This window comes from Stylophora pistillata, chromosome 4, assembly GCF_964205215.1.
Source record: "Stylophora pistillata chromosome 4, jaStyPist1.2, whole genome shotgun sequence".
NCBI classification, from domain to species: Eukaryota; Metazoa; Cnidaria; class Anthozoa; order Scleractinia; family Pocilloporidae; genus Stylophora; species Stylophora pistillata.
This window is the reverse complement of record NC_142522.1, coordinates 13,238,574-13,254,407: the sequence shown is the minus strand read 5'-3', so window position 1 is coordinate 13,254,407 and position 15,834 is coordinate 13,238,574. Positions and strand designations below refer to the sequence as shown.

Below are 15,834 nucleotides of genomic sequence, written 5' to 3'. Positions count from 1 at the left end.
TCTGCCAGCAAGAGTTTAAGATCAGATCTCCCGCTAGTATCTTAGTGGTCGGACCCTCGAATTGTGGTAAGACTACGTTTATGAAAAAATTACTCACAGAAAACTTGGAATTGTTTGAAGTGACCCCACGTAAAGTGGTGTATTGCTACGGATCGTGGCAACCCACCTTTGAAGTGTTAAAAAAATATGGGGTAGAGTTTAAAGAAGGGGTTCCCTCAAAAGACGATCTCGATACATGGTTTGGAAAGGTACCACAAGGTGGTGTACTCATCATGGACGATTTGATGGCGGACGGTGGAGACGACAAGACGGTACTTAACATTTTTACGCAGCATTCCCATCACATGAATCTTGTCACCTTTTATCTTTGTCAAGATTTATTTCCAAAGGGAAAATATGCGACGACCATTTCGCGAAACGCGCAGTATTTCATCGTGTTTAAAAACCCTCGCGATAAGACGGGAATACGAACCTTATTGTTACAGATGTATCCAAGTCTTTGGAAACAAGTCTTGGAAGATGTATATAACACCGTGACCTGTAAGATGTGGGGTTATTGCGTTTTTGACTTACATCCAAAAACGACGGATGACAATCGTTTACTTTGTAATTTGCTAAAGCACGAAGGGTGCATACAAGTCTACAGAAAGGAAGATGGATTATAATGTGACTTCTAGAGAAGATTTGTTAAACATGCGAAGCCCTAGTCCCATACAAATTACTAATTGGACATTAGAAGATTTACTGAATACGCCGTCGGGCGGTAGCAATGCATCATGGGAAGATGCCTTTCGCGGGTCGCCTGCCCTGTCAAACTTAGGTGTAGGTGTGGGTAGCGCACCGGTACCACCACCTAGAACGAGTAGTAGACTCTCAGTCGTGGGAGGTCCTGATGGAACGCCTGGCACGGTGACACCTGTGGCTAGTCCTGCGGTGGCGACACGAGCGAGACGAAGAGGTAAAAGTCCCGCAGGACCTTCAGGACGAATGAGACCCCCGAGTGCGGCAGGGGCGGCAGGGCCAAGTCGAAGACGGAGTCGGAGTAGAAGCGTGAGTCAGAGTAGTAGGAGGAGTAGCGGAGGAAGTGGGAGAATAAGAAGAGGAGGCGGCGGCGGAGGAGGCGGAGGAGGAGGCGGAGGAGGAGGCGGAGGAGGAGGCGGAGGAGGAGGAGGAAGTGGAGATGATACAGACGATACAGATAGAACGCCTGGAGGGAGTAGACGGCGAAGACAGATACAAAATTTACAGCAGAGATTGAGTGTCTTGTTAAACGATACGCGTCAAGCGGCACAGGGTAGACAGATTGCAGGCATTACGACGACGAATACGATCACGACCACTTATAAAGACGGTCGTAGACCTCAAGTGTCTCGCAATTCATCGTATTCGTCGACGTAAAGACCACATTATGCCAAGACTTACGGGAAATCCACGCATCGATCCCATAGCAGCGTATAACCCTTTGGGTATTGTATTAGGAGAATTGTGTACACCGAATATAGCCGATGCATTATATGAGAATCTCATCGCGTTTAATTTGCCCATACAACCGACGCTACGATACAATAAAGAGCAGCATGCCTCGACAGCGAGGAAGAGGTATTTTAGGAGAGTTGGCAAAAGCCGTGGCACCCTCAGCCAAAGACCTAGCCACCAAAGCCGCCATAGAAACCGGCAAGTATGGTGTCAACAAAATCTCTCAGAAATTAGGCTTAAACCCCCCAAAACGCAAGAGAAAGGGACGCAGACCGAGGCGAGGTGGTGTCAAACGTAGGCGACGCACTCAAAACGGCGGTATTGTTCCGTTCTTAGCGGCGTTAGCTTTAAGAATGAGGAAGAAGAGATAAGCATTATAGTTGACAGTTGCCATTCAACAATGAAAGGTGTGTGGAAACAAAAACTGGGATTTTTAAAATCTCTCTTAAACGAAAAAAACCGTTACAAACGCATGGACAGATTAGTCAAAGCTAAAAAAGATGATATCAATGCCGTCAGTGAGTTGGCCATGAATTTTTTAAAAAACAAGATACCCATTGCCAAGCCGGCACTCAAAAAACTCACGAGATACGCTGCACCGATACGCGACTTGGGGAAACGTAAACACTCTTTAAAAAAGCGGCGAGAGGTTTTATTGAATCAGACCGGTGCAGGGTTTTGGAGAGGACTTCGCGGAGTGCATCACTGCGCGTGTAGACATTACAATCGACGTCGACGATGACTTCCTTTAAACCTGTCATGATGGTAAGCCCTCAAGAATTTAAATCTTTAGTCGATTTTTACAAGGGAAATATTACAGAGAGCACCTTATTAAATGAAGCTGCAAGAGTGGCTGCAGAAGCTAGAATACTCATAGAAGATACTAAAATCGATCCGGCCTTAAAGGAACAACAAGTCAAACAAATGATTCGAGAACGTAGCAAAGCCATCAAAGATTTACGCCAGAGTGCTGCGGATGTGGGTAACGTGAGTACGGCGACCCCTGCGGACGCCGATAGCTTACAGGAGCGTGTACTCAAGGGTGTGGCCAAATCTATAAATGCTAAAACTTCCGCTGCCGAGAATAATCTCACTAATCTCATTCAACAGACAGCCACACCTGTAAGCTCCGGTAATAAAAAAAGAAAACAGATACAGAAAAAATTGCGTTTTACAACTCCCCCAGGCAAAGGTAAAACCCCAACAGCACCCAAAAAGAAAAAGAGAAAGACTGAACTAGAACGTTTACAGGAAGATGACGGGTCGTGGGAACCCTGGGAACCAAGAGGTTGGGATCCCGTACCATCTGATGATGAGGATGATGCCGACGCCGACAGTGATGACGGTGAAGGACCTGGAGATACTTCATTGTTTGGTTACGACGATTATGAAGACATATAAACAAACTCTACATGTACCCAAACCTCATTTCGACTCATGATAGATGTGGATCAACTCTGTATCGAAATAACATTACTTGTTATTACCATCTTACTCTTTTATTATATCATGGCAACGGGTGCTGTGCAGACTATAGAATACCAAGAGTATTGCTGCCCTCATGAAGTCAGAAAATTTGACGAGTGGAGTCTTAACAAGACTCTACGTCCCGGTCAAGTCTTACAGTCGATTTTAGGATATTGTCATCCGAGGATACCTGAAAGCGATGTCCGATACAAATTTATCAGTAGAGCTCAAGAATACTGCGAATTGTGGTACTTTTTGAGACTCTTACAACTGGTCTTTACACATCAAAACACGATCCCTAGTCGCATGTATAACGATGTCTCGAGTACATCTCGGTACGATCGCTTTTGTGAAGACCTGGACGATATCTTGTATGATGAAGTAAAACATTATCCATCTCCTACAGGAGCTGCCAAACAGTTAAATCTCTACACGAGATGGCGAGACTTTACTGAACTGGGAGATGTATACAGAGCCAACGGCATCACACGTCAAGATGTGTTAGATGCCTACAAAGCTTTCCGAACAACTCCCAAGCACGAACGAGAACAATATTTCATTGCCTATGGAAAATTCGATACCATCGTCTGTGCTGTGAGTTATGGTGAATTGTTTTTGCAAAAGAAACATACACCCGATTGGTACAGGATGCTTACACGTCACAATCAAACCATGACGCGAATGTCACTCTTACGAGAGGGCGGAGAAATCTGCTAGATACGGCTATAAAACGAGGTCTACTTTCTTACTTTTTTCTAATAGCAAGCGAGCACTCGATAGCATGGACGGTCTTCACGATAATCCCAAGTACGTAACGTGTGGTGTACAAGAGTGTATCGAGATTGCTAAACGTTCTGCTACTGAAGACTGCCTAAGACGAGCGTACAGAGACGCCAGTGGTAAAGTGCTAGACGGTAAACATCTCCACGACTATTCTATGTCTAAGCTTATTGAAGCTATAGGCGACGAAAGCAAACAATCGACTAAACTTGAGTGTCAAGCCACGCTAGCTTTTAGAGAGGTCAAATTGTGGGAAGCCTGGCAACATTTTCTCGAGTGTTTACACACTCATTACGACAAGTTGTGTGAAGAAGAAGAAGACGAAGACGAAGGCAACGAAAACAACACCAACGAGCAAAAAGAACAAGATACTAAAGAACCTGTAGTCATTAACTGTGCGCAATCATGATGCTTGTCAGTGGCGGTGCCAGTGGGGTTGATACCTTTGCTGCAGATTTGGCCGTAAAAAATGGAATACCCACCCAAGTCATTTTACCTTCAGCTCAAGCAAGAAAACCTCCACTCGTGTCTACACTCGTCATTACCCCCAACATGTACAGAAAAGCCTGGTGTAAATTACAACAAGCCAACGAGACTTTAAAACGAACACTTTCAGAACGTGTCATCAAAAGCGGATACTTGCATCGAAATTATTGGATCATTTACGGTGTAGATCTCGTCTTAGCTTTAGGACGTTTTGAAAACTCTGAAAAAACTATTCTTCAAGGAGGAACAGGGTGGTCAGTACAGTTAGCTATCAATGCTAAAAAACCTTTGTATGTATTCATTGCTGAAGACAACTGTTGGTATTGGTATGATTATACTCAAGCCAAATTTGTACCACCCCTCGTTTTACCTAGACTACACAAAAATCGTACAGCTATCGTAGGTTCTCGAGATATTACACACAACATGAAACGTGAATTGACCACTTTATTTCAACGTTAAAGCACCTAAAAATTGTATGAGTTCATCCGTTGTTAAATGTGCAACTATTAAATCATCATCATTTTCTTCTTTACAACCTGTCTTCATGATTTTGTCTCGTTCTTTTCTATCTTTTACACCATAACTACGACATACACGATCTGTAGTATTATCGATCGACAATAAGGCACCACCCTTTTTACAATCTGGAGGTACGACTTCATCAAACGGATCTTTATGACCCGGTTTTACACGATACACTACCATGACTTCACGCATACCTGTCCAACCCGATGCTTCAAAACCTAATTGTTGTACATTTAAACCTCTAGAAGTGTGATAACGAAAAAATTCTTTTTCATAGTTCTCATACAGTTTCTGTTCTGCTACCTTTTGCTTCGTTTCCTTGCGACTGTTTCTCTTTAGTTTCCGTTCGGCGGCACGCTCTCGCTGCTTGACACAGTAGTTTGGCATGTCGTACCTTGGCTTCGTCAGATAGGTTTTCTAAGTCTCGGTAAAAGTTCTTCACTCTATCGTCCACTTCTTGCCAATATGTAAAGGGTCGACCCTCGGCTCTATCACCTAGCGCACGATATGTTAAGATGGCGTTAAACTCTCGATACTTGTAAAGACCGTTGCCCCACAGGAAAAAGGCTTCACCAGGAGTAATGTGGTTTAACTCGTACTGGAGACGGGCGTGTAGTTTCTCCTGACGTGCTTCGATTTGACGACCTTCCATTAAACTTTCACCAGCGGTCTGTGAGTTTAGCTAACACGGTTCCAATGACTGCACCCACAGATACACAGGCCCAGCAAAATAAAGCTTCTCTCACAATAACGTAAGCGAGTGACACTTCTTCTTTTTCTTCTTTTTTAGCGTCTTCGGTTGGCATCGTTTTTTGTGACTCACGAGACGCCACTTGCGTTATATATGAATGTCTAAGACAATAGAGGTCACATGTTGTTTACATGGGTAGAGGGGGTGGGGGGTACCCCCCTCCCTATACCTATCCCAGAAGTCCTTTCTCATACGGTTGTATAAAAGAAAACCTCATTGTGTTACTATCATCACTTGAACAACCATGACGAAACGTGTTGCTGCCATCAGTATCGAAGAGCTGCGAAAAGATGTGGAAGATGGAGGTGGTGTACCACAACTCGATCTTGAAACCCTCTTACAATCTTGTCACCATATGCCTGATTTGGTCAAAGAAAAAATCTTGTACGAATGGATCAAGAAACATTTGATGTGTTTCTTAACTCTCGATGCGGTACGTTACATTTTTTTTTTATTTTATTTCTTACATGTTAGTTATATCATAGACTCACACTATATTTTTTTTTATTACAGATGCAAAAGGTATCTAGACAGTTACCAAGAGTTCAGCAAGAAAAGTTAGATGAAGAGTGGGCCATGAAGAGAGCTGAAAAGCGTTTAAAGGACACTAATCTCAGTACAGTCCATACACATCTGGTGAGTAGTTGCGTCTTAGTTTTTTTCGCATATTTATGATACGATTTTAAAATACTTTTTGCTTCTATAGTGTAATCTTGCCTATAGATTGGAATTAATAAAGACATTAAGACACCTTCGATGTATGAGAAGACACCTACCAACAACTATACGACGGTTTCCAAAATGGATATATCACGGATTAAAAACTTAATTTGTTTTTCAGCCAAAAGCTTTAAAAGTCTATCGCTGTTCACCATCGCCCAAAGGAATTCATGATAATTCTACATTTTATTATCATTTTCATGATCACTTGTGTAAATGTGGTGTATGTATACTATATGAACGCGATTACGGAAGTCAACATAGTAGTGTGACCTATCTTACACGATATAAACGAATGAAATATGACGGTTTAGATGAAGAGGTTTACAAAAAGATGTATTGGTCAGGTTCGAGTACTTATAAAGCGTAATTTTCTTTTTTATAGTTGTGCATTTTTCACATTTGTAACAATGATGCTGTAGGCCTTTTGGATTTTTTGACACCAACACCATCTCCTCGAGCCGATAACCTTACTAATACGATGTGTGTTTGCGATGAAACACTCTATACACATAGAATACTAGTTAAAACTGAACATGAATTTAGTCATGAAGATCCTTGTGTATATCGTCTCAAATTTATTAAGATGCTTCGAATTCGTAGAAATACATCTATCACACCAGCTAAAAGAAGTTGTTTTTCTTATTATTATATCTAGAGATGGATAACTAAGATAGCTCAAGATTTTATTCAAAAAGATTGGCTTGACTGGTACTCGATTATGGTGATGATGCCTGGCACTTTGTGTTTTCGTAAAGTTTTTGAGTATATGCAGACTACTCACTCTAGTCACCCTTGGCACCATGATCATGATATCTTTTGGCAAGGAATACCACTATCGTTACGTACTTTTCATTATATTTTAGCCTGAGGCATCAAGACAAATGCAACGCATGTTAGCAAGACCGCAACGTATACGTCGTAGACGTCGTAGATAATTTTTATTTTTTCTTTTTTTTTTCAGTTTAAAATACAAGAAGCATGTGTCTATGATACGCATTATCATTTTCGAGGATTAAGAGTTATAACTATTGTAGATATCTTATGTCCTGTAGACACTTATGGTATCAATGGTAATAATGTAGGATGTCGCTGTATGTCAGGTTATACGCACAAGTTTTTACAACCTTCAGCTTTTATGAAACCTATTCCACGTAAACCCGATATGGACATTGGTCCACTCAGAATGAGAAAAGATGCCACTATAAACTATGGTTTTAGGACGATTAAAGTATTATCATTCTAAAATACCAATGTTATTCTTTTTAGTTTTATTTCTACGCGTGGTCTAAACATATTTGGAATCCTTTGAATTCAGCTGAAGATAGAGAAATATTTGAAGATGTTGCACTCTTCGTTGAAGGCAATGCGTACGACTACAGACCATTTTCGTTTCGTTTTTCATTTGTTCATCGTAGATGGAATATTTTGTTAAAAGCTATTCGAGTTCCTTATGAATATTACGGTGGTGCATCTAGTGGTACACCCATAGAAACACAATTTACATCTAATATATCTGAATTACATTTAAAAGAATTGTATGATGACATACATCCTTCTTTATATTCATAGTTTTATTTCAACGCTTGGAAAAACAAATTTTGGAATCCTTTGAATTCTAAAGATGACATTCAAGATATGGAAGAACGGTCCAATTTGTATACCAACCATTTTTCGTTTCGTTTTCATTATTATACTATTCGTATCATACAATTTCAATTTTTACATGGTGTTTATTTACAAATGAAACGAATACCTTATTGTAAACATGATACTAAATACAAGCAAAATTATTATGAGATACAATTTATGGCATTGCGAGTTGAATTAGATGAATAAATTTGTTATTCTTGCAGTTACGCTTCCATTTATGGTTACAAGATGATCAAACCATGTTACTCAAGAACAATCGTCGAAATACACACTTTAATTTTCAATTATTTTTACCAAAAACCTACCTACCATTTCAACTCATTGCTAAGGCTTATCCCGTCGCTACCAAAAAGGGTAGTATACTACCTCGAAAGTTTAAGTACATTAAATTTAACCGCATCGCCTATCGACGCATACATGTTTCTTTTCATTGATTACTTTTCATTTTTTCCATAGCTGCGATTTCATTCTTGGCAAGATCGCATTTGGGAGTTATTAGTATCTACGTCTAAGTATTATACAGCTAAGTTTTTCTTTCAACACGATATGCGTGTCACTAAACATTGGTTTCGTAATGATACTATATTTCACACCGTATATATTCAAATATGTAGACGTAGTCGTTCTGATGAAAAGTTTCCTTTAGGTATAGGTTATCTACAATTTTATAATACTAATAATTTATTACGATTATATGGTTATAGAATATTGATATCCAATAAAAATCATTTAGACTTAGAGTTGCAACACATTGATTGCCATCTTGATATCGATTGATTTTGTTTTGTAGTTTCGTTTTCATGTTTGGAAGCAATGGGTATGGCAACCCTTACGACCTAACGTATATCCTTTTAGTAATACTCTATGTTTTCCGAGTGACCATTCATTTTATAGTCGACTCTCTTTAAAACAAACACGTCTCAGACATCAACACATCAATGGCCTCCCTGCTATACCAAGACATATAGGTCTTTATTATCAAAGAATACCCGGTGGTTCTCAAGTATTGACTACAGCTGTACAATCTAAGATACTAGATCGCATCATACGCGTTTATGACGAATAAAAATTACTTTTCAGTTGCGGTTCTGTAAATGGCAAAAACAGCATTGGAATCCTTTGACTATAACTACAAGTGGTCGTCGATTTGTCTATTCTTTACCAAACGATAATCAGTTAATTTGTACTATGCATCGATATAGTGACGCTGATGATGATAAGACATTTTTTATAAAGGCTGTTACCACCATTGTCTTTTTACTATTCATTTGCTTAGGTATTATTTTATTTAGTTTTTTATTTTAATATTTTTTCTCAGAACTATTTTCACGCATGGCCTTGGAACAAACTGATACCTGAAGAAATATCTATATATAGTTATCACTTTTATTATAACTCTAAGACTTGTGTACATTGTAAAACTATACTTAAGAATCCCTCTTTTAAAATAGATAGAAGAGGTTTTAGTTTATATGGTTTCTGTTATTGTTTTCAAAACCTTGAACATTATGACGATGAAATGATTGTAACTCGTATTATGCGCTACGACAATTATGTGCACTGTAAACATTGTGATGAATAAATTTTTATTTTTTATAGATTTACTTTGCACGTTGGTGTGGTCGATTTTGGAACCCTTTGAACAGCTATGGCATTACCATGACTAGACGTTTTTATTTTTATCATTATAACAAAATTTATTTTCAATATATTAGAAAACGAAAACGGCATAGATTATACATTGGTATCAAAGGTGTCATTCATACTTATTCTCAAGGCGTTATGTTTCCCACACTAATACCTCATAGATCTCTTGGATTTAAGCTTTTTTCTCTCGAAGCAAATTCATTCTTTCCTGCATCAGCATGACTGATACATCTAAAACTTGGAGAAATATAGCTCCCGGTTATTGGGAACAAGGACCTGACGGACGTGTTAGAAATGTGTTTAGTGATGCTCCTAAAACTAAGGGCTATTGGAAAAGAGGTTATGCTTATCCTGGCCAAGCAGTTTTTGTACCTTTTCAAAATGTGCGTGCAACATATCGCGACAAGATCAATTATGCCGTACGAGCGTGGCTAAGTAAAAAACTCACCGCTTCACGTTCCGAAGACATCAAAGATAGTATCGATGGTCAGAGTGAAAAACTAGATCCTTATGAAGTCTATGACCAAGCTGTCAATTTTGGTGAACCTGATCCTAGTCAGAGACTTTTCAGATACTCAGCATTCTTACGGTGGCTAGATGATACAGCACCTCTTGAGGCTCCTCTTGTGATCAAAATCATTCATGAAAAAAATGAAGGCAACTTTCCCAGCCTTCCAGATCTCTTCAAGATGTTTGTCACTTGTGTAACATGTATCTTATAATTCACAGTACCGCTTTCACAACTGGAACAGTCGCAAAAGGATCTTACGAGCAGATAGAATGGCACATTGGCCATGTCCAAATTGTTTTTCAAGAAATGAAGATGCTTCGTGTCTCGGACATTTTGTGACAACGTTTTGTGGACAATGCAAGACGTGGCGTTTTTCATATACCAATCTCACGTATCTATTTGTATTTCCTGATGATAAACATTATTATTGGACACATACTTTAAAACGTTTTGACAGTGTACCTAATCAATTATACAAACATAAGACATTGCATGCCGGTATGATTTACAAATTCATCACTAATGGTTTTAGTCATTTTCCCATTAGTAGAGATGAAGAAAAACTTTATGCCGTTATTTTTCCTAGATATAGAGTTCATAGACATACTAAATGTGTTTCTTTTTATTAATAGACTGCACTACTCATGTTAATATCTGAGATCTGCAAACGTTCAAGACATACAAGATATCTTTCTAACTATAAATTCTACTTTCGATACTATAAGATTTTACTCAAAGACTATTATCAATACTGTTGTTAATTTTTTTCAGATCAAATTGGTGTCACTTTTATATGACGTAGACTATAATCACTTTCATAAATTTCATTTGACTAGAACACATATATTACGTTTTACTTAGACTATCTTCATCTTTTCAGCTTGCCTTGATGTCCGTTTTATATGATGTCAATCGTAATACACTTTACAGTTTTCACTTAACTGTTCCATATACAGCTAATATGTATCATTTTTTACAAGAGTTTTCAGCTAATAAATATACCTTCAATTTTCATTTCTTATAGATTCGTTTCCATCTTTGGACCCAAAAACATGGTTCTCCTTTAACACAATTTATTGGAGTCTTACGATTGTTTTGTTTTGATCAATTTAAGCGGAGTGCTTATCAAAATAATTTTCCTACAGATCATACCATGTATCAACAAAAGTGTTTAAGGTTTCCCACCAAACACACCTTAACTCACGTATACACTGTAGGATATTTCTATCGTGAACATGGTGTAGGCACTTATTGTAATTGTATACCTAGAAAAAATGTTAAAAGAGAACTTGAAGAATATCATAGCTTCTTTCCTACTTACAAAATAAATAGAGCCAAATGTAAAGTAGAGTTGAGTGAATAAAGTCTTTTTATTTTTATTATAGATTCGTTTTCATGATTGGACTACACGAAATGGAACTCCATTGACCCCCGGAAATCATACACCTTATTTTTTCTTAACCTTTCAAAATTTGTTTCATGATAGGTTAACTCTCTATCAACAAAAATGTCTCAAGTTTCCCAGACAATTTGCTATAGGTTTATACGTAGGGTTTTTATTTCAAGAAACTCCTGGGGGTAACATGTTTAACTATGGTATCCGTAGAGATGAACTGCCAACTACTGCTGGTTGTGATTATTATAACTATAAGTTCAGTAAAACCTCTTGTAAAGTACATTACTGTAACACTGAAGACTGGTTATTAACACACGATGATGATACTTGTCAAAATTGTAAGTGGTTATCTGCTTTGTAAATGAATAAAAACTCATTTGGTTGCTATGGAGATAGTTGTCAATCACTTTATGCTTGTTGCTAGGCTTACCCGTTGCTATGAACTCTGCGTATACGGGCGCATAGTACTACTGGCGGCTTTGTCTGGAATTTCGTCAACTTATTCTTGAGTGGATTTTCCATTGCATCGATCACTGCCATTAGTGTGGACAGACATCTCGCCCTGATGTTGGGGATCAGGTATCGCCAAGTTGTAACTATCAAGCGAACTAAAGTGGTCGTTGCTCTGTTTTTGATAGTGTCTACTGGTTACTGCTTAACCATCTTCATAAGCAACACCGTTTTCATTATTGTAACCTCCATAATTTGGTCCTTATGGTTAATAATCTCCACGTACTGTTATACGCGAATCTATCTCACTCTCAAAAGTCATATGCAAGCTCAAATTACTCCACAAGGGCAGCCCAATGGGATTTCACCCATGAACTTGTTGCGATACAAAAACACGGTGTCCACTGCACTGTGGCTCTTTGCTGCAATGATAATTTGCTACTTTCCGTTTGGTGTCATTTTTATTACTCATACAGCTACTTCAGAAAGTGTTTCATCTCTGATGATACAATATTTTGCACTCGCTCTAATTTATTTCAATTCATCACTTAACCCTTTGCTGTATTACTGGAAAATCAGAGAAATAAGGAATGCAGTAAAAGATATTCTCAGGAATCTGGCATCATAGTTGTGTGTAAGTAAAATCTGTTTTAAGACTTATGATGTCACACACACTCCTAGCGAAAGCAAGCTTCTGGTTCATCACCAGCCTGTGTAGAATCGAATCACGTATCCATGTACCAACAAATTTCAAATTCGTTGATTTTTTCATAAATGAAACTGCTGAAATAACAATCAACTGCTCTCACAAGATATATTTGTAACCAAAAGTCAGGGCATCCGAGCTCAAATCAATCAATCAATCCACAAGGTCAACTCAATGGGATTTCACCCGAGAACTTAATTGCCACAATACAAAAGTACAGTGTCCACTGCATTGTGGCTCTTTGCTGCAATGATAGTTTTCCACCTTCCGGTTGGTTTGGTTATAATTGTTCGTGGAGCCACTTCACCATGCGTTTCATCTATGACAATACAGTGTTTTGCAGTCGAACTAGTTTATTTCAATTCATCGGTTAACCCTTCGCTGTATTGCTGGAAAATTAAAGAAATAAGGAATACAATAAAAGCAATCCTCAAGAATCTTGCATCACAGTTGCACGTGCATCCCAGAACGGAAACATCAAGTTAAGCCAGTTATAAGTCATATGATGTCATACATAACCGCTAATGAAGGCAAGCTTCTCGTTCTTGATGACCAGACTGTAACGAATCAAATCACCTTTCCCTGTACCAAGAAATTCCAAATAGTCCGTTTGAACAGGAAATGGACCATACAGTTGTAGTATGATTAACTGATTAATTTTTTGTCAATGAAACTGGTGAAAGGGTATTGAATTAAAGATATTCCTAACAAGGAGTAACTACGTTTCAACATTTCGTCTTTGGGATATCATCGGAAATTTCCAAAATGGACGAAACAATTTGTTGATGGACAGTTTTGCTCCATTCAAAGATTTCCCTCAACAATTTACAATTCCCAAATCAATGATAATAGATAAAACAGAGAAAATGCATTCTTTAAGGAGACAACATATACCAAGCAATATACCTTACAACTGAGTGGCAAGCTGCAAAACGTCGTCAATAAAATTGTAAAAAAACAATCGAGCAATAAGGTCTCGTAGCGAAAGTGACGACACAAGGATAAAACTGAGGAAAAGAGATGTTTGGCTTAAAATATGACTTCTGTTCGTTATATTCTAAGTATACTAAATAAATGACACCACATCTATTGACGCCAAATCTAAAAACATTCCTATCTATTCCATACTCTAATAGAACTTTCACAAACATCGGAGTTTCTTTTAAGGCAAGAATAAATAAATTAACCAGATGTAAATTTTCTGAAAAATTTCAGTGAAGACCGTTAAAGTTCATAGGGTTCCCTTTAACAAGTGCATTACACGAACAACATGAAAATGAATTAGAAGACAATTTCCCCTCGCACATTTAATTAATAGCACAGGCCTTGAAATCCATACACAAAAGTACCGATCTACATCAACACATCTCTTTTGTTCCATAAGGAACCCTACATTGCCTACAAAAGTTATTTAGGAAATACAATAACAGCAGGTAGTCACGACCACAAAAGTGCTCGATTGATTCCTATCACTGGTATCTGCTTATCCTTTCGATCATTCTTACACTTTGCATGAACACTGAACCAGAACCACTCATTTTTATTCGACATATTTCAAAACACAAACATTTGCGAATCGAGCTACCTAAATAAAATCACCTTAAACTCTACGGACAAATTTAAAAACGTTTTCCTCTCCTCCAAAGGGCCCTTTTAATCCATGAATATTTATACAAACGATCCTCATTTCATTTTAATACCATATGTAGATTTATCAATGGTTCATTTTTTCAGTAAAAATTTTGGACTAACAGTACTCATTCATTACTCTGCTGATTTCAATGGATAAGCAAATACAGAGTTCCTTTTGTTTATTGTTCGTCCCTGCACCTTCAAGACAAAAACATCTTGCATCAATACCAAAACTATAGACATGACTTCTGTAAATGAATCTTTCAGATGACAAGTATTTCGGGCATCAAGCCGACAAATCGTATATAATTCTAAATCTAACAAAAAATCGTGAAATATCTACCAGGAAGATCAGCAGAACATAGAACCGTCATCGATCTGATCCTCAATTTATATTCAATATAATATTCAATGCGGTGAGATTTGGTCTAAAGATCCCATTAATAATTATTCGCACTCTATTGATTTTTGAGAGCAGATGTTCCCTTTACAAATATTTTTCATTCCTGATATCAAACGCGAGCTTTCCTCAAATAAACAGTGTCAAATCGAAGACAGGAAAGAGGAGGGCAAAAAGGTAGTCCCTTTCATTTTTTTTTTCGATGAACCAGTTTCTGTTCTAGCAGCAGAAATCACTTTTAGAATTTCATATCATAAATCTTACCCTCGTCGTAAAAGTATGTTAAATTACTCAATGCAGACGGGACAGCATTGTTATCTCATCCACGACTACTCGCATTTTGCCACTTTCACATGGGTTTTTGTGGCTTTAAACATTGCATCATCCATAACAGCAACATTTGGAAATGCACTAATCCTTGTTGCACTTCAAAAAGGGTCATCCCTTAATCCTCCATCCAAATTATTTCTCCGTTGCATGGCATTCTCGGATCTCAGTGTTGGCCTTCTCGCGCAACCAGCAACAGTGATTTCCTTTTTATTTGCCGTCTACCAACATAGGGATCTGTGTCTAATCAGCGATCATATTTATAATTTTGTCACCACAGTCTTAGGTGGATTTTCATTAGCAACAATAACCATCGTTAGTGTGGACAGACATCTTGCTTTGAAGTTAGGGATCAAGTACCGCCAAGTTGTAACTGTCAAGCGAGCTAGAGGTGTTGTTGTACTGTTCTTGTTTGCTTCTACTGCTAACTGCTTTACAGTCCTCATAAGCTACACCGTTTTTACTATCTGTAACTTCATAATGTGGTCTTTATGGTTTATAACATCCATGCACTGTTATACGCGAATCTATCTCACGCTCAAAAGTCATATCCAAGCTCAAATCACTCCACAAGGCCATCCCAGTGGGATTTCACCCGCGACCTTGTCGCGATACAAAAACACAGTGTCTACTGCTCTGTGGCTCTTTGTTGCAATGACAATTTGCTATCTTCCGATTGGTTTGACTTTCATTGCTCATAGAGCTACTCCACCCAGCGTTTCATCGATGATGATGGAATATTTTGCAATCGCATTGGTTTCTCTTAATTCATCGATTAACCCTTTCCTTTATTTCTGGAAAAACAGAGAAATAAGAAATGCAGTAAAAGATATGCTTAGAAATCTGGCACAATAGTTATGTGTATACGGAATGGAAACATCGAGGAAAATCAGTTTAAAACTAC

At 38.2% G+C, this 15,834-nt stretch overlaps 2 protein-coding genes across 8 annotated transcripts in view; one reads left to right on the top strand and one right to left on the bottom strand.

The window, feature by feature from the left end:
* Positions 1 to 15,834, bottom strand: part of LOC111329668 (ZZ-type zinc finger-containing protein 3) — a 51,027-nt gene that overhangs the window by 19,806 nt on the left and 15,387 nt on the right. Inside the window, exons 11-12 of one of the 7 annotated variants that reach the window (XR_016000079.1) lie at positions 14,868 to 15,724; positions 14,092 to 14,401 (exon numbers count right to left, since the gene is read on the bottom strand). The exons of 5 other annotated variants lie outside the window; for them this stretch is intronic. Coding sequence is in view for 1 of the 2 variants with exons in the window: in XM_088757205.1 (XP_088613331.1) it covers positions 15,719 to 15,724 (6 nt within the window). In the remaining variant the exon portion in view is untranslated. Of the gene's footprint in view, positions 1 to 14,091; positions 15,725 to 15,834 lie in introns of those variants that run through there. One more of the 7 variants, XM_088757205.1, reaches the window with a different exon arrangement.
* LOC148732530 (uncharacterized) lies at positions 335 to 1,612 on the top strand. Its single transcript, XM_088757206.1, has one exon. It carries the CDS (start codon positions 655 to 657, stop codon positions 1,396 to 1,398), a length of 744 nt encoding a protein of 247 aa, XP_088613332.1. The 5' UTR covers positions 335 to 654; the 3' UTR covers positions 1,399 to 1,612.

Excerpts from the sequence above, each read along its gene's own strand:
- LOC148732530 (XM_088757206.1), top strand. The coding sequence starts at position 655 with ATGGATTATAATGTGACTTCTAGAGAAGATTTGTTAAACATGCGAAGC.